The 19,993-nt window shown below is 41.6% G+C and overlaps 1 protein-coding gene across 2 annotated transcripts in view; it reads right to left on the reverse strand.

The window, feature by feature from the left end:
- The window catches only part of GRID2 (glutamate ionotropic receptor delta type subunit 2), a 692,796-nt gene that overhangs the window by 51,899 nt on the left and 620,904 nt on the right, over positions 1-19,993 (reverse strand). For both annotated transcript variants that reach the window (XM_062575022.1, XM_062575021.1), the window contains one exon: positions 18,173-18,339. In XM_062575022.1, coding sequence (XP_062431006.1) covers positions 18,173-18,339 — 167 coding nt within the window. The remainder of the gene's footprint in view (positions 1-18,172; positions 18,340-19,993) is intronic.

The following is a 19,993-nucleotide window of genomic DNA, read 5'->3' on the forward strand; positions in this document are numbered from 1 at the left end:
AAATTGCCTGTAGCTTTGTCACTTGGGTCTTTTGTTTCATCAGACTAGCAGAGATCTTCAGCTGCAGATGTGAAACAAGCACCCTAGCACAACAGCAATGGTCAGGGGGCTTTGGTGCATGCTAGTCTTCCCTTTGATCATAAATGAACCAACACCTCAGCAAAACATAGGGAAATAGTGCCCTGTTGAAAATGCTAACTTCCAATCAAATGAGATTTAAAAGTCAAGCTCTGACCACATCCATTGCAAAAGATCATATAATTTTTGTTCCCATTTCCTGGTCAAATTCAGACATCCTGAGACTCTGCGTATTTCAAACGTTCTTCGCTGTTCCACAGTACTCTGCAGCAGTGCAACTGCTGATAGCTTGTCACAAATTTTCCACGTAAGGATCTATACACAACCGAAAATAGCAAAAGATCTGCTTCACTGCTATTAAAGGAATCTCCGGTGGTTTCTGGGCTCTGTTCTTGTGTTTGACCCACAGGTTCAAGTCCAGCTTCTCTTCCGGTGTCTTTGCACTTGTTGCACGATTTCCACTTTCCTCCTTTCTTTTTCTTTTTGTCTTGCTTCTCTGGCTTCCCTCTGAGATCAAAGGCTGCTATTGCTGTGGAAATAAAGACTCCATAGTGCTATGTGCCATTACTGGGGGAAGTATGCCATGTCTACCTGGGCCCTTGGTATGTCAGCTCTCAAAGCTTAGCTGTAAGCTGGAGGAGACATGTTGATGGTCAGGCTACAGGACTGCGTAAGTGGCTGCAATTGTAACTCTCTGAAGTGCTGCCCACGTGCAGAAAAATCTTATGTGATAGCCATACTTGGCTTTTGAAAACAGTTTAATTTTCAATAGTTTAATTAATCTTTCTAAATACAAAATGCTATGTAATAGTAATGAACCTTTAACTACATTAAATGTCAACCAACTTTACTTAAAATATTATTATAAGCAGAGATATAAATACCTAAGTAAATGCAAAGTTATTTCAGAGCTCTACAGGGGATATTAATAATGATAATTTAATTCCTGTGAGACCCTGAGGAGTCTTCTCTAAAGTTAAGGTTTCCTTATTAAAAATATAGTTAAAGTTTACTGGTTCAGTAGAGATTTATTTACAGCAACCCAGCCGTAGTACTGAGGGCTTAACACTGTTACTGTAGTTTTATTATTAGCAGGTAAAACACACAAACTAGCAAGCCGAAGGTTGAATTCAAGTATATGACGGATGGATGGCTCAGGGACCTTCCTCATTTTGGTGGGTGTTTTATGCTCTTTGCTCCCTGAGCTAACAGGTGACACAGGGAAGCATGTTCCTCCTTCACACTCAAAACACGTCCACAAAGGATTACAAGACTAACTCTCACTTTCCCACCCCTCTATCTACAAATATATCTAACTATATCTCTATTTCTAAACTGCTATTGCTGATAATACTCCCAGATACACAATGTCAGCATGACTACAAAATGTCATTTTACCAGACTTACACAGCCTGGTAAAAAGCGCCTTCCAACTCCATTAATACTTCTGGCCTCCCACATAAAATGAATCATTATGGTATTAATTTCCTTTTGGCTTTGCTGTCAAGCTCTCAGTAGCAAAATTCTACCAAGGCATTTATATTGTGCTTGACCATCCCAGAAACACATGCAGCTATCTTCAGCCATCATTTCTTCCACAATTTCATCCTAAACAATCCCAAGCCCATAAGAGTCACCGAAGAAAAATTCCCACTTAATTATCATATGGAACATGTCATATTCTTGAAATAAATCAGCATCATGAGGCTTTAATCCTCTTCCAACTTCCTCTAAGTATCATCAATCAGGAAACTGTCAGCTTAAGTGTGACAAGAAACCTGCTTCCATTCCCCCGAGATCCTGGTGAAATGAGTATTATTAGCCCATTTTTCTCTCCGAGGGGTTCATTACAAAAGAGTGAAGCATTGAGAAGTGCAGTCTCCAGCACAAGATCAATATCGATACATCCCCTGTTGGAAGGTTTTAAAATGCTACCCAACATACTGCAAAATCTTTGCTGTTTTCCAGTCATGTTGTTAAGAGATGCAATAGAGAACTAACTGTGCCACTCAGGTACGTTATAGAGCATCCCTGCAGCAAAGCAAAAACACACAGACAGCAACTTGCAAGCAAAGAGTCTTCTTTTCCCTCCACTGTGAAAGCCAGATCTCTTTTAATCTCTCCTAACGGAGATGGAGTCATCACTTGCACAAAATTTTGCCAATTCATAACCGAAAGATCCTTCTTCTCCTGTTTGTCTAAACATAATCAAACCTTCAAGCAATCTGAGACACTGAAGAACATCCCTGTGTCAAGTTGCTCAGAAAAATAACAATTTCATACCAGGACGTGCCAGAGGGAACTTTCTCCTATCCGTTGTTTCTGACTTGAAAGGTTTGTGACATCATTTTATCCAAATTTTGACAGAAATGAATTTGATCCTGCATATGTAGCTATAAACTAAGCAAATTTAAAAAAACATTTCTCTTCCTTCCCCTGAATGTATTGCTGGGAAAGTGTTGTTTTATTTTAAGAAAAGAAAAAACCTCAAGAGAGTATATATCAATAGCTACATGTTGTAATATTGCTTCAGGGCCCCATTGCCATTGTCCTAAAAAGAACATTGATAGATTATTATTATAAACAAATGCCTTGTTTACGTATTTTTTAAATCTGTATCTTGCATTTTGTCTATGAGTTTATGTTTATTTACAAGGATTTCAACATCCTCAGTCAATACAGACAAAATACCTGTGGGGTGAAATTAGTAGATGGAAAGGCTCAGTTGAAGGTTTGAAGTCTTCTATTTTGTGTTTTTCATTTGGAAAAAAACAACCCATAATTCAGTTAGCAGTAATAGTGTGTTGTTATCACGTACGGATCTTCTTTAAGCTTGCAGGCTCAGTTCTGCCTCTGCTTGTCAACAAAAACTCACCCCTCTTACAAGTGGCAATAGACACAAGCCCTGAGATGGAAAGCTCTGCCTACAGCCCTCGTCCACCCTGTAACAAGATCTGGGGACCTGAGAGACACCAGCCAGACTTGTGCTGCCACCACGTCTCCAGTCTCTTTTCTCTGAATCATCAGACAAGACTGGGCTAAGCGTCATGGAGGATGTCCATGAGAGTACAAGTTTTTTCAGACAGGCTTTTGTCTTCCTTTATGAATCGCTTCCTGCAAAAATGGATAAATGCAGGATGGAGAAATGTTAGATTACTGTAGCAACCCAAAGAATATCTTCATAGATGATAAAAGGAATGTACCCCAACCTATTTCTTCTATTGATCATTTCAAATCATGTCTTGACTGTTCAAATACAAACCTGTTCAACAATATTCATCTAGGAGCTAACGTGAAAGAAAAAGAGTATCGAGAATCTACCAACTGTTACAGCCTCAAACGTTTCTATGACTAAGTAGTATTTGTAACTGGTATTTTAGCTTCTTTGACTCACTACTTCTGGTCATCAGCTTTCCTACTCTCCTGCAAGCAAACAAGTTGCAACCATCTGACAGTAATTGCCATGACAACTGCTGCTGGTCCCAAGAGTACAAAAGACAACACCAGCAACAAAATTCAATAAGAAATGTAATGAAGTAGAATCGATCTCGAGAAGTCAGCTGTGGGCTCACGGTGTGGCCAAAGCACGGCCGTCCTGAGCGTCCTGGGGCTATCTGGGTCCAGGTTACAGTGTTCACTGCTTGAACAGGGCGGGTAGAGAGGCACCAAAGGAGCCATGTATCAGTCTGCCTGAGCAGTTCAAAGAACTTTAAGAAGAGTAAATTGAAAATGAATTGCATAGATCTGCGGCCAGTAATGCCAGAAAGGCCAGTGCATCACCTAGTTCAGTATCCTGGGCCACCAAGGATAGAGAATCTGAGTTAGGCACCCAATTCTCATTAATTCTCAGCTTTCTAAGCTTTACACTTACTGGCTTTCTCATCTCTGCCACAAAGTAATCATCTGAAAACAAAAGTCTAACATAGTCGTACAAATTAGAAAAAAAGAAAAAGAACGAACACATGCTTTCATCTACTCTACTTCTAAAAGCTAAGGAAATGCCTTAATCATAAGCACAGATTAACTGCGTGGCATCATTATAAGGCTAATTTAGGGTTGGCTGGCTTTATTAATTGCATACCTTACCTTCAGGTTTCTTTGAAGCAGAACCTTAATTCAGACTTTTCCTCCTTTTATGATGACTGATTCTGCAACTACTATAAACATCCCTTTTTATTTCTGCCTATCAAATAATGGGCTTCTGCTCTCAACTTTAACAAAGATTCAGTTCAAGAATTCCTAATGACATTTAAGCATCTAGGTAATACAACTTAATTCAGCTAACCACAGTGTTACTGTGGAACCGCCAGGGTAACACAGAAGGATGGCTGTACTAAGAGCTTCAGTTCTGACTGACAAGGCTTTAGGCAATCATCTCATAACTTCAGGTTGTTCACAATTTGGAGTTCAAAATGATCCCTAAATGCATATACTATTCCCTCCTTTAAGCATAAATTACTCATTTTCATTGAAAACAAACCCAAAATCTTAGCTGAAATTTCTTTGAAAGAAAATCTCAAGGTCAGAGTGGATAAAAAACCTCAAACCAGGAAACAATTCAATAAATGTTCCCAAGGAAGCTCCTTGCAACCCTGCTGTCAGTCAGAGCGCTATGACTCAGGGCAAGCACCACTAGCGCTCCAAATGAAAGCAACACAGACAGCTGAAAAGACTGTCTGACAGAAATAAGGACATTTCCTGCTCAGATACAATGTTTACATTATTACTGGCCATGTAAGAAGAGACTCATGAAGTCCAGGATATGGCGAAAGGAGAAAATGAGTTTTGTTTGCAGGCAGCATACCAAGTACATTGCCATATCGAGTACCAATAAATCATCAACTTCATCTGCACGCATCACAAGCTGATGCCAGAATGCATTGCCAGGTGGGAATAAACTATACTGTTTACTGAGGTCAACACATCAATCCAGACTTGCAGCATTTCTCCTGCTGAATAAAGATACTGTGCTATTTACTGAGAAATAACCCACACCCTCCATATTGAGATGCAGCACTGTGGTAATTCCAGCTGTAAATGATCTGCTAGGTCTATATTAGCGATCTAAGGGCTACAGCATTTATGCATTTTAGCAAAGAGTTTATCTTTAGCAAGCCAAGATGAACAGCTAGCATTTCTACTTATTTCAATTTTGAAAAAAGATGAGTACATACGGAAGTCCCAGTCTCACCCGGCAGGGCCAGGTGCTTTGCCAAGAGGACCCCGACCCCCATCGTGTATGGTTGCAACTTGGTGGTGGTGCAAGGAATAGAAGATTTCTGCAACGAAGCACGAAATCTACCAAAACAGCAGCAGTAGTAATGCATCTGGGGGGTTGGGGAAGGCTATAACTAGTGACACCAAGGCAACAGGTTATTTTAAAAAAAAGCTGGAAGGAGGAAGGGGAAGGATGAGGAAACTCTCAGCGAAGCTGCGCTGCACACATCGGTGCGGTGCCTGCAGTCTTTTTGCAGCCTGGGCCTGCAGATGGCTCCCTTGGTCGCAGCTACGGCTGCGCTCGCAGCGGAAGCGGAAAGGCTGCTTCTGCCTTCAGTCCTTAAAAAAAAAAAAAAAAAAAAAAAAAAAAAAAAAAAAAAAAAAGCCGCCACTGGATTTCTTCTAGGAAAAAGGGCTTCAGAGCAAGCAAACAGTGAAGCCCTGTGGCCTGCATTAGAAATAAGAATGGGAAAATATGTGCAAATGGGCAGGGAAGGGGGCTTTGCTGGTAGGAGAACCGACTTCTTAGCTAGCCAGCGAGGGACATGCTGGCTTACCTTGGGCATCTCATTTGTCTTCCTTGGGCTGTTTCCCACTGCAAAGGAGAACGATAGCCCCAGTATTTTTAAAGCACGTGGCAAGGGGATTGTTGAGTATTATTCCTGTTCACTCTGCTGCTGCCCTAAGTATACATACAAACATTTCATTTTGTGGGGGAGAATGAAATATATGCACTGCTGAAAGCACAGCAATGTATTTCTCTAACAGCCAGAAATGCATTTGTACCTGGACCAAACACCTCTCAGTGCTTCTTTCTAAAACCCTTGTTTTCAAGAGGCACCGTATATTTGACTGAGATAAAGACTGTTAATTAAAGAGAGAGGAAAAAACCCAGCTTTGCAGGTATCTCTAATTTCGGAGGGACATAGGGAATACCAACAACCCTTACCTCTTCTGAATTTTAACCATGTTGCATTATCAACACCTTTTCTTCTATGGATTTTACAATTTTATCCAGATCCTCGGTCTCCTCCCAAGCCGCGCCGCCGTACGAGTGCTTGTGAGCCTATGGCAACCCCAAAATGCCAGCTCAGCCCGAGTGGTGCAAGCGGTCGGCCTTTGCCAGCTTGGTTCGTTCTCACTGCCATAGATGGGTGTTTGCAAATTGTACAGAGGGGCTGGTCAACACTGATCATACTGATTGCCCCCGGGCACAACAGTCTGCCACATGCTATGGACATGTGCTTATAGCTGCTTTTATATTGGTGCAGGTATATCCGTATCTACATGTAGGTAGATAAAGATCTATAGAATTTGAGCTACTTCTGTGGATTTTTGAAGGCATGAGAACGTGACTGTCAGAGCTGACGCATTTCTGTAGATTTGCAAAGCACTTCACGGACAGAAAGAAAAAAGGAACATAAATTCCCTGTTTCGTGGGGCCTTAAATCTAAATTATGCCACAGACATATTTATAGGATTAAATCCTCCTGTCAGCTAAATCAGTATAAATCTGGAGTAATTCCATGATCTGAAGATCCATTGTTAATTAACAGAAGTCCCCTAAAACCCAAGGAAATTAGCACAACCAAACAATACAAAATATAGACTACACACTTGTCAACTCATTCAAGGCTCCGTTCTGCACTTCCACCAAAAGTTCGCACACGCTTCACTAGGAATATCTCATGCAAAGCCAACAAAATTCAGTCCTGGGCTAGGAACTTCTAATGCCTACTCCTGAGACTGAAAAAACATTATTCTGCTACTTTTCACTCAGATGATGAGACTTGAGGTGTGTAATTCCACAAATTCTTTTATTTTCTCCTGTGATAGACCAAGTATTACCTTAATAGTGTTTTTCTTAAAACAGCTTATCTTGTGAGTTTTCTGTAGGAGTTAGATATCTTTACAGATACTGATGCTCTCTTCCGTAATGTTTAGCAAACCCACCTACAGAACTGCAGCCAGTAAAGTTATTCTGTTCTGTGTTTGTTTTTATTTGAGATGTTTCTGATTTGTGGGGAGCAGCTGTAATAGTAGGTAATTAATTGTCAGATTTCCTTCACTGCTTTGGAAATTTGCCTATTTTTGTACCATTCTGTCAGTAGAAGACAACAGTAGCAAATCTAATGCATTTTTTCTTAGTTACAATAAGAATAAAAGGATCATTACTTTTCCAAACAAGTGTGCCTCCCCGGGGCTCAGTCCTGGCATGCAAGGGCACTGAAACTGAACTAGCAAAGCCCCTGCATGCATTTAAACCCATGCTAGAGAGAGATGAGCTTATGTGCCATGATAAATCGCTGCCAGTAGGACTTAATCAGGAATGTAAGCACCCTCTTGGGCTCGGCCAAAGTCCCTCGTTCCAGACTATAATGGACTGATTATTAAAAATCCTTCTATTGAGAGTGATCATTAGAGGAACATGATAAAGTGTTTGATTAAGAGAAAGTCAAAGAAAGATGTACTTTACTGACTTGCTATGAGGCAGCAGCAAAGAGCAATTTGCTATACTTTGAAGATCAACTTAAAATTTAATTGGATTTTTTCCTGATTAATTTTGTTGTCTGGGATTTATAATTCTGCTCTCCCCACCCCACTTCTTTTTTAAAACTTCTATTTCTGTTCATTTACTGTAATTATATTCTGTTTATCTATTGTTTTATTGAGCAATTTCAATATTCTGGTTCTATATAAGACTTTTCCCTTACTCAGGAACTGCAGTCTGTAATAATAGCAATCAAGGCAGTTCATTCTGACAAATGTATGTCAGAAAAAGACTGCTGTGACTTTGAAATATTGAAAGTGACTGATAACATAACGTGTGAAGCAGAATAAATGCATACAAATGGAAGTTTTAGCTGAGCAGTCAAAGTATGAACTAAATACAGTGTCGGAGCTCTGCACTGAAAGCTCTACGTGCAAGCAGTTACAATGGCAAATTATTAAATGCACTTTGCAAAGTGTTTTATGAATAAAGTGGCAAGCACAGTTTTTCCTTGACCATATCATCCTTTTTTTTGTGCTTGCACTTAGTCATAAAGCAGAATTAAGTCATGTTTAAGTACAAAATATGGGTCTGGAAAGGGACTTGGTTTTTATAAGTCATCAAAGCTATGACAGCTGAGATCAAGGCCCTGCTTTATTTTGGGCTAATCTAGCCTGACTGGCACTAAGCAGCATTTAAAACACACTGTACCAACAAGAGTCTCAAAACTTGTCCAGCTGATTCACATCAGCCGATGCTTCTGTCTTCACTGAGCCGTCCAGAAACTACAGAGCCAAGGTCTGCTTGTGTGGGATGCGGGGCTGAACCAGGCGGGGACAGGGATGCTGTGAGATATTTCAAGTGAAATTTGGAGCAGATTAGCACTGCCCTAGTTAAGCGCACCAGCTGCCAGTGCCTGGTTGTGCTTGTTACCATGCTGGTGCCTGCCCAAGCAGGAGCACTGTCTCCTGCCTTGCCTCTGGCACAGGTAAACCCTCCAGAAGTAGGGCAGCTGGATGCCCACTTTCCGTGACTCAGCCACTGGGGGGCTCTGGTACGTGGTGCATCCCAGCTAGGACACGTGATAGCTGAATCACACAGCATGGAAGTTTTCCACAAAGCCAGCTACTGTTTATACCACGCAAGGAATAAATCCTAACAAAAATAATCATCATTTCCCTGCATTTCTCAGTTCCCTCACTGCTGTTAAGTCTTCTTGGGGATTTGGACAGATGTCCTCAAAAGCCTTGTGATACCTCATCTCCAGCACCTTTTTTCCTCAGGGCTACCGATGTCCCACACATTCAGGGAGTAAAAGTCTCCTCATGCCACATCCACCTTTCAGCTAACACAACCCTCTTTAATCGCCGCTTCCAGACATTTTGATGACTTGCTTGGGTGATCATCAGATTCCTCCTCCCAGCTTCTGACCCATGGCTCCATGGACCTGCCCTGACCCACACCACAGACCTCTTTAAGTTCTTTTTCTGAGCTTCTCTGCCTAGTTTTCTCTGTTTTTTTTTTTTTTTTTTTTTTTTTTTTTTTTTGCACTGATAACCTTCTCCTCAAGTGGAGCAGACCCATAAGGAAGGCTCCCTTCAAGCTCTATGATTCAGTCCCCATAACCATCACTGAGCACCCAGTTCCCCCGTCTGTAGTGCCTGTTCTCCCTCCAACCTGATAACCGCCTCTCTCCTTCCTCCCGTCATCCTTCAGAAAAGACAGACACCTCTGCTGCAAGCGCCTGCTACTGCTGCTCCTTGGCGCTACACTCCAGAGATTTTCCCTGCTTTCTTTCCCTTTCCCTACTTACAAACTTGACCAACTTGATGAAATGAAGCTAGCACTTTTCTTAGCACACCCGTAATTCAAGGACCGGTGACAAACAGCAGACAGATTTGTCACAACAGGGAAATCATGGCAGGCTGAGGCACTGCACGATGCACCCGCGCCTCGCAAGCATGCAAAATTCTTACTTTATGTAAGGGTAAATTCCCCAAATGGTTACACTGTCAAATCCAGTGTTCACCAGAGCACATTTCAGCTTCGTAAACTTGCTTTGTTTTCATACAAAAGTCTTTCATTTTTACCTGAAAAACGGCAGTATTAAAAATTTCTCTGAGAACTAGCTGTATTATCCAGCTAAAAGTTAATTACATACTTTTTAAACCAATAAAATAAGTTAGTAAAGATCTATTATTCTGTACTGGTTTGCTGCCTTTGCTCACTTTAATTGAAATAGGTTGAGGGGTGCTTTATGCAATTTCGGCTAAGAGGCAGGAAGGTAGTGCTCACATAGGGGTAAGGCAAGCTAAACTCTTCAGCTTTCCCAGCCAGAGACAGAAGTGGGCACATGTTATGGCTTTGTCTTCAAGACTGCTACGTGACGGGATTATTTGCAGGAAAAGCTTTGCGCTCTCTTTCCACCCTGGTTTGAAAGCAAGCCTGCCATCCAGCCGAGTCAGAGAAAGTATTTTAGCCTGGTCCCCTCGAGAATGGCACACACTTACAAAAGAGAACGGAGCCACGAAAACTAAAAAGTACTACAGAAAAGCATGTCTTAACCATAAACCTAACCTCTCCGTTAGAAATTCAGAATGAAGGAAGATCTTTGAGCAAAGCCACTTGCTGAGACTTCTCTTAGCTTTCCCGTCACTAGATTTATTATTAAGCATTTTAAAATTCTGCAGCCACGCACTTGCTGACTCTATAAAACTTTAAAACACACGAACAATTGAGCTTACAGTAAACATTTTTTTCATAGAGTTGGACGAGCATGCCACTCCCGCCGACTGTACTGCCCGTATGTCTCGAGGCGGTTTCCGGTCATTCTGTGCGCCAAGTCTGACGCGAGGAGCGGGTAACTGAGCTTGTCCGAAAGAGCTTGGGGAGCAGTGTCTACCGGCAATTTTAACACGTTACGGTTAGACTGTTTTCTTTGGGGTGGTTCACGTGTAATGGTGGGGAATCAAGTGCATGAGCAGTTTTTCTTGCTTGCTTTTCTGAAACTGGGAGCAAATTGCCCTTTTTGAAAGTGAGGGCTGGTTAGGAAAAAGAGCACATAGGAAGGGGAGGTGTCTTTTGTTGCGGCACCTCTTTTCCAGTGTCAGCAAAGCACAGCTCGGGCGCAGAGCTGCCCTCCTATGTGAAAACAGGCAGGCAGTGCTGTGACTTTTATAGCTGTATTCTGCATGTGTAGAGCTGTACACTGAATACATAGCTGTATTGTGTTCTTTATGAATGTAAAAAGATCTAACACCTGCTCCTTGTGATTTTCTTCTCCATGCTTCATTTGAATGCTGCTACTTCAGGATACTTTAATATACCCCATCTATTAATATTATGATACTTAAAAAAAAGCCCGGTAGTCCACTAGCTGCATTTATGTATTTAGATACTTATAATCATTAATTCATTTTTCATTATGGGTATGTTATAAACTTCAGACCTGCTGCACAATCTTTTAACCACCCCATCAATTAATATTACTGTATATTAAAAAGTTGCTGCAGTTTGTGCTTCTATAGGACATCTCTGTTTCTTTCAACTCCTGACTGTGACCCTGCCACAGACACGAGAACTGCGAGCATCAGGCAACGGGTGGGAGCCACTGCTCCTCTGCTGTCCTACAGCTGACAACCCCTGCTAACAAGTGACATGCAAATGGATAATAAGACCTGAAAACACTGCTGATGACAGTGCAGAAATCTTCAAAAACTGCAGCTCTGCATTAGGCAGCTAGTGGAGTAGGATGCCATGGGCCAATGCCAGATCATCTGGTCCCTGGGGAAAGCTCTCAGCAATATGCTTATAGAGGATTACAGAAAGCAGGGCAAGCTTGGCCAGAGGGTGCTGGGAAGACAACGTGTAGTGGTGCAGCAGGTCCTCTCCGCTAAGGCTTTTTATGGAGTAATGTCACTCTTTTTATCAGAACGAGGCTATATAATTTCTGATAATAGACTTGCGGTTATGGGTCTCCAGCCTGGATTGGTGGTCCAGGAACGGAGATGGGCAAGATACAGCCAGCCTCAGGCACCATCAGGGTCGGGCGGCTATCTGAGCAAGTCACATTTCCAGCCATGAACACCAGTTACTGTTTATCTGGAGGGCAGGGGTGAAAAACAGGAAGGAAGACACGTTTCACGAATTAAGGGCCTAATGCTGTTTCCAGTTGCATGCCTACAAATCTTACCTAGTTACTAAAAACATACAGACATAATGTGTTATTTTTGATGACCAAGAAATATTACATAGGTATGTTACTGAAAGGTTTCTATTTAGTATCCTGGTTATCTGAGAAATGACCTTATTATTGTGTGTTAGATCTGAATTGAAAGGGACTGGATTTTCAAGTCAGAATGCTCAGAAATCTGGAATTTTCAAAATGTTACATATGCATCCCAGAACAGTATTACAGGTCTAAGTAAATAACAAAGACAAAGCCAATCTGAGCTCTTACTAGGGCATCTGCCATTCTTCAGCTAATCACTGTATTTAATCACAGAAAAATCTAATACGATATCATTATGGCTAGTCCTTTTCAGGGTTAAGATGCCAATGTAAAATTCTTCTTCCCATGTCTGGTAAAAGATAAATAAGAGAACAAGAGACATAATAAGATAAAAAAAGAGAATAAGAGACATAATAAAATAAAAAAGAGAGTAAGAGACATACTTTCGGGTCTCTATCAAAAAAAATAAATAAAAAAAATAAAAAAAAGAGCATCTCGTCAAAGAAAGGGGTACATATTCCCAAGGACTCAGATAAAGTAATCAAGGTAGTGGGGAAGGAAGTAATTTTCTCTTCACTGCAGTCTTTGGATATCAGTGACCTTTAAGACATGGAATGAAAAGCTAAAAAGAGAATTACTGATAGGAAGAACACATCATATTTATGGATCCTGTTTAGGGCAGGAGCATTGTAAAACCCAGGGATTCACTGATAAGACAAAAAAAGCACAGGAAAAAATAAAGCGTACCTCTAAAGGTTTGCTATGGGGAAGTCTTAGACACTACAGGATGGCTTTCTCCTTTGTCTCCAAAGTCTGGGATATCTAACAGCGCAATGCTTTCAGCTACTGAGGGGTCTTCAAGCTTGCACAAGAAAGTCATTGTATGACTCCATTTCTTTTCCTCCCAGGGCAGAAAGAAGCGACTGGCATCTCTAGTTGAAAAACAATTTCTGTGCGATCTTTTGTGGTTTATGCCAAATTCCAAAGGAGGCTTCGGCAGAAGCTAGAGCGTAGTTGTACCTTCCACGCCCCACGCCGCTGCACACCGCGCTCCTCACAAAGCGATAGCAGGAGGTGTGCAACTACACTTCCTCTTCTGGCACCTGGGCAGCTTTAAGTGTCTGGAAGCTCACTGCCTGCTGGGATGAGTGCTGCGAAATGCTGTCATGAGCAAGAGACACACACTACAGTCACTGAGGGCAACTCTGTCTTTACTCTTTTTGTTATTATTATTGTCAGTGTTTGCTTTTATTTGAAAGTTAAGTCACTTGAGCAGAATGCACGTGGATGCTCTCGGACCATGAGAAGTGCAAAGCAACTATGGCTTTATGAATTTTTCAGCAGGATTGAGGCTGACAGCTCCCAATCACTTTGGTGAAAATCAGGGCCACATGCCTCTGATGATCGTGAAATTAGTGTTTCCCCTCCTCTTGCCTTTAACGGTACCTGGGGTTGGGACTGTCGCGCAGAGCTGAAGCCCCTCCAGCAGTGGAGGAAGCAGGACGCCAACAGGACCAGAGTGCTCTGCTGCCGCCTCATCCTAACCCCTGACAGAAGCCAGCCACATGCGCAGAGCCTCAGCAATTGCTGCCACACCATAGGAAATACAGACATCCAACAAAATCCTCCAGAAGAATCTGCAATTATATTTATTCCTCCCAGAAGGGCAATGGAAGTTTTAAAGTTTAGGATTAAAAGCGTTCCTAAGAGGTGGCAAAGTTTGCGTTAGCATGTAGTTCCGCGGGAACCAAACGGCACCTCCTCTTCAAACTTCCTATGAAATTTGGCAGTTCCTATTATTAAAGCCTCTGCCCTCACCTTAAGAAAAAAAATGGAGAGAGAGAGGAAAAAATCCAACATGCTGCCTGGAGGTTGCTGGGGCTCAGAAGGTTACGTATCAGTGACAAAGACAAGGGGACAGTAATATGACACTGACAATTTAAGGACATAGCCAGGCATATTTATTAAAATCGGCAACACATGAATGGAGTCATCAGGACGCTATGAAAGGTCCATCATTCAAACATTACCCAGAGCATTTTCTGTATTATCTGTGCTGCAACCACACAGTATCTGTTTTGTGGCTGGACTGGAAGCACCTGTTCTCAGAGACAGAAATATATAGAAAGCAGTCATAGCAGTTACTTATGACCTCAGCTGGCAATTTTCACATCTGAATATAGAAAAATGGCAATCTTAATACAGAAAACTAGCAATCTTATTCTGCATTCACGACGCTCACTGCTAATGTCTTTGTTTCAGTCCCAAACAAATTCTCTGTATGCAAGAAAAGAAAGGTCTCAAAGACCAGTTTCTTTATAATGCTTTCAGTTGGCTACCTGCCTCTTTCAGCAAACCATACCCACAGGAAAGCTATTTTTTCATTTTGCACTTTGAACATTACAACATTTCCCATGTACCGTTTGCCACTTGCACGCTGCACTGAAGGCCCAAAGCTTTTTTACAACCCCAAAACCTTTTATTTCCCAGAGACACGAGAGCATGATTCTGAATATTTGTTTCCTGTGCTGGGTCTGGAATGCATTAAAAAAAAAAAAAAAAAAAGCGTGAAGTTTTTACACTATGTGCACGTTTCCCACATTCTCCACTAGTACTTCACTACATCCAAACTTGTGTTTTAGAATTAGAGTTCTGGTCTTCAATTGCAGCAGTTCAGTTAAGTGGGAGCACCCACTCTGCTCCCTGAACGGTGCATGCCTCACCGTGCCTCGGGAAAGCGACGAACGCAACGGAAGCCAACCCGAGCAAGCGCACCTTAGCGTCAGCGCATCGCCCACACGTACGGCTTTGGGCGCTAACTGAGCCGCAGCGCAGACCACCTCTCTCCGCGGTCCCTGTGCTCCCGGAGGCTCCTTCGATGCCGGCCCCGGCAGGCGGGACGGCAGCCCGCGCTGTCGCAGCTGCCCCCGGAGGGTGGCGGTGCCTTTGGCCGTCACCGTATGCTCAGCTCTTTCAAACCTCCTTTTAGCGCCTTGCAAGCTGCTGGCGGTGCAAAGGGACGGGCTATCACGATCACTTACGGAAGGACACGACGCGAGGAAATCCTGCTTTTGCAAGGCCCTGGATGTGTCTCGGGGGGGGGGGGGGCGACAGCATTTTTAATGCCTTTCTTCATTAGCCCAACTGGTGTGCCAGCTTGGCACAATACTAGAAAGGGGAAAGGGAACTGGCTCTCCGAGTGATTGCACTCCAGGCTACCGCAGAGGCGGGAACACCTCCCAAATCGGGTGGATGTTGTCACCGTCCCTAAAGGCCCCACAGTATTTTGAACGTGTTGAGCCTCTGGAGAACAGCACAGCAGATGCCCCGGACACACAGTATGCCCAGAAATCCCCAAAGTCTAAACTTTACCACAGCATTATTGTGACTCTAATTCATGCCCTGTAGCCTTGGAGAGAAGAGGTGAGTATTTACACCTCTTTATTTCTTTTTTCCTTTTCTCTGGGAACCCCTTGACTGCCCAGAAAAGGTAATGAAAAGTCTTAACCTCACGCCCATGCTTCCTGCGCTGAGACCAAAATCTCCTGTAATCTTGCCAGACCTTTCACGGCTGCACTCTAGGGATTTAACACGCTGCAGTTTATGGGTTTATATGAAATTTCATAAAAGAGAAGCCATGTATTTTCACATAGATATATTTATTTTGGGAAAGATCAAGAAATGCCAATATATTTCAAAGAGATTCCCTGCTGCATTAAAGAATGTGAAATATTCATGTGAACACTTGCTAATCCCACCCAGCAAAGTCTATTTCCCTCTCAATTTAGCATGCAGCCTGCAGCAGCTGAGGGCTGTTCAGCCTTTTCATTAGGGAGAAAAGTAAGGATGATTTGTAAAAATTATATGGAAGCCATCGTAAGAAACAGTACTGAAGGGTTTTTAGAAAATCTACCTTATAAGCACACTTCCTCTTTCATATGTTTGTTTCTAATACGTTGTTCACAGATTCAAAATGCAAATTTGTATTTATGGGTGTAATTAAAAGTGCAATATAATAAGCTGTCTTAATGTAGAAATAAAAATTAATTTAAAGGCAGCACACACATTTTCTGAATATACATCTCAGCCCCTCTAAATTCTCCAGTAGCTAGCATCTCCCTAAGCACATCCTGATTTCTCTGTTGAGCCCCTAGTTCTGATAATGGAATGAGTTATTTTCTCATCAGTACTAAGTCTTGCATCGCCATCCAGACTCTCCTGTGGCTAACGGGATGATCCATTTCTTCATCCACTTGAGCTCTGATAATTACAACAGCAAACAAAATGAAGAAGTCCGAGTGCTTAAGATCCCTGATTCCACCGCTGGAAAACACCTGACCTTGGAAATTCATTTAAGTTGCTTTATACCACAGTTCCCCTATGTATTAAAAGGAAATGACATTCACTTTCCACTGAGAAATGCCAATATTTAAACAGTGCTTCAAAGATCTTCAGATAAAAAGAGCTATATAGGTGCAGGCTTTTATACTTCTTTCTGCTTCTGCATACCTCCAAAATACAATGCTCCGAAATGCTGCAATTTTGCAACAAAATAAAATTGTGCTTGGAAATGTCAGAGCTGCACAGAGCGATGGTGCCGAAGCCACTAAAGGCAGTGCATCAGAAGTCATAACGTAGCCTTTCCGGGTGCTGAATACTGCCATGCTCTTACTAGCCCCAGCACTAACCATTTCCCCAAAACACTGCAAACTGTAACGACTATATATAAATGACGTCAGCAACAGCTCCTAAGGGGTGGTTTTGATGCATTCACTTTGACTTGGAAAGCAGGGAGAGAGGAGGACGAAGACAGCTCAGCTATGCAGGCATGTGCCGTGCCATGTCACTTGGCGGGCTTGTTATATTTACTAGTGAAGACACAGCCTGTGAAACTCCTCTTCATCTTCAAACTTTGGAACTCAAAACTTACTTATATTCTGAAGACACTGACTCAACATCTTGAACAGCACCTGAGATCTCTAACGGCTAGGCACATTTCTTACGAAGATTACAGGAAGCAAATTTGCTCCCTGGTTTTGCATGCAAAACATGAACATTACTGAGAGATTTAGCAGAGCCTGCCTGGTCACAGTCAGGATATTGAAGTATTCAGTGGGTAATGCCCTATAATGCTAATCTTCATATTTTATATAAATCATATATAAGGTTCATTGAAATTAAACTCAACATCGATTCTGTGAACTTCTGAATTTTGTTATTGCTATCTCAGCACAAAATGCAGCCAAATCATTCCCACCAAATAACCGATTGGAACAACTTAGGCCTTCTCCGTTCATGCAGTATGTGTGAGCAATGATTTCTCTGAATTTGCATATTAAGTTACTCACTGACTACCTTTCCCCCTATTTTACTCCATGGTTCAAAGGCAAAGGCACTAGCCGAAATGGAGCCTATTCATATGACAGTGGTTCACATTCACTGTATCAACTACACAAAAGGAATTCCAGCAGAGCAAGTGCAAAATTTTGTTTTTACAAAATCACATCAAACACAAATCATCAGAAAATGGATTAAGAGAATAAAAAAGGATCAGAAAAAAAAGGGATCATGAGATTAGCCCAAATCTTTTCCTAAAAAAAGTCAGACCACCGAAATAACACTTAAAAAAAATTTTTTTTTTTTAACAATTTCTGATCCTAGTAAAAAACACAGTACCATAAACACCTCTAAAGATTTCACTTTTGTAGCTCAAGGTATTGATTAGTATTGGGATAAGCATCTAAACTTTTGGGTACTAATAAAGGTCTATATGATGTTCAAGTTTTCTAAGCTAAGAAGCTTTTTTTTAAGAAAAGGCTTCTGTAAAAAGAAGGGTTGAGTCACGCCATCCCTTTAAAATAAATGCCTCGGCTCTTTCTTTATTTTCCTGCTAACAAAGTCCGGTATATATCATTCATGCTTTCCAAGAGAAACAAGAACAATTCACACAAAAGCAACACAAAGTATTTCCAATGCAGTTTCTAGAGAAGTGAACAACCCTGTATCTCTGAGAAAATGAACGCGTGTGTCAAAAATCAAGAAGCTGATAGTGAGCACAAGATGCTTTTCCTTTATAGAAAGTTAAATAAAGAAAAGGTTCCGGAGCTGAGAGAGATGATCACTCAGCACGGGTTTCTCCTTCTCTGAGGCCTTACCTTTGGGAGAAGACGTCCCGGTAGGGGCTGCCGTGCTGCAGGGCAATTCCGTATCCTCTGTCTGCAACCGTGTTCCCGACCGTATAGAAAGAGCAGTCTGCGTCATTGATGGCCACGTATTCCAGTACTGCTGCGTCCCACACAAAGGCGTAGTTCCCATGTTTCACCTGCGGCAAACAGAACGACAGCTCGGGTTATCGGCAGTCATGTCCAAAAGGACGTACGTGCACCTCAAAGCGTGACAGTCCCACTGCAATTTGTTTTTTAAGGCAAGTAAAGTTTAAGTGCCCAAGAGTTTTCAATGCAAAAAATGCACCAGGAGTGGTACCACTTGATGCTTTTACCTAGCACCTCAGCAGAAATGCAAGAAATTTAGTGTGATTTGAGAACAACGTGCCATCAGTGAATCAGCACTGTGCAGAAAACTTGTACTGGCCTCACTCAGGGAATGGGGGGGCACGTCAGGCCCCCTTCATTAATACTAAATTCAAACAAACAAACAAAAACCAGAAAGTTGTTTCTCTGAACCATTAAAACAAGCATTTAGAGGGAATATATGTATGTGTGTTGGGAGAAGTGCGCGGATATAAAGATGAAAGACCATAATTCAAGAATTCAGTATGGTGCATGTTTCAGCCATGCTCTTCACTTTGGTCGAAAGATAACACAGTGGTTCACGTAGACAGAGGCGACTTGTCATTAATGTCCCTTTCTGTCTTTGGGACTCTGTACCTGCTTGAGGGCAAGATCACGCCAACTAGATTTGTCAAGAGCGTTTCTCCAGCATGAAGGATTTTCATGCATCTTCAAAGACTTTTGTACAATAAACTGCATGTTAAGTCATTCTAGTTGTCTAATTAAGATAAATTCAAAACAACTCGCTGTTTTTATGAGCTTTAAAGTAAGACTTTACTATCCGTCAACATTTGAAACAAATCCAAAAATTTTTCATTTAAAAATATAGGAAGTAAATAAAATTTCAGATGTTGTTCAGAAACAAGTTTTTAAAAACAGAAATTCAGTCTAAACAAACTTTTCCATATTTTAATGAATTTTCATTTTCCGATCAAAATATTTTCTAAAAAAATATCTACCTGCTCTAATAGATTTTTTACCATTTTTCTGTTTCGTTGGTGTCTATGTTGGGCCTGAAGAATTACACTGCTTTTCTCCTGACCCTCTGCTTGACTTCACTCAGCGTTTTCTCTATGCCATATTAGCCAACTATGCTGTAAAACTAGGCTGAACCCATTGACTTTGTACATCTAATGGGAATAAATATGTGACAGCTTAGTGAAAAGTAAACAAAACACAAAAAGGCCATCTGGGGCCAGGCAATCCAAAGAGAATTCAAAACCAAGTCAGCATATCAAAATAAGCAATGTCAGTACATCACTTAGATTAGGCTTTGACAATGTAGATTATGTTTTTAAAGACTGTTTACATATAAAAGTTACTGAAGCAAGCCACACCGGCTGCTTGCTCACAAGATGTAGTGCACAAGGAACTATTGCATTTGGGACACATTCCTTTTCATGCATAATCAATCTGAATTAGACACCGCAGGCCAGGAAAGGGAATACTTCCTATTTGCATTTTTAGACATGGTAGGGGGAGGATTTGTGCAGATCTTGGAACAAAAAGGGAACTACAATATCTATGGATTCAGAAGGATTGGCAGGATATAAAAAAAAAATATTTTCAAAACAGACATTGAATGTGGGATTGGGTTGCTTTTAATCTTCAGGCTCTGAAAATGGTCAGTGATGGTTTTCTTTCTCCCAGTGGAGGTTTAGGTCTCTCTAAATGGCCAGGGAATAA

Source organism: Rhea pennata, chromosome 4, assembly GCF_028389875.1.
Source record: "Rhea pennata isolate bPtePen1 chromosome 4, bPtePen1.pri, whole genome shotgun sequence".
Lineage (NCBI taxonomy): Eukaryota > Metazoa > Chordata > Aves > Rheiformes > Rheidae > Rhea > Rhea pennata.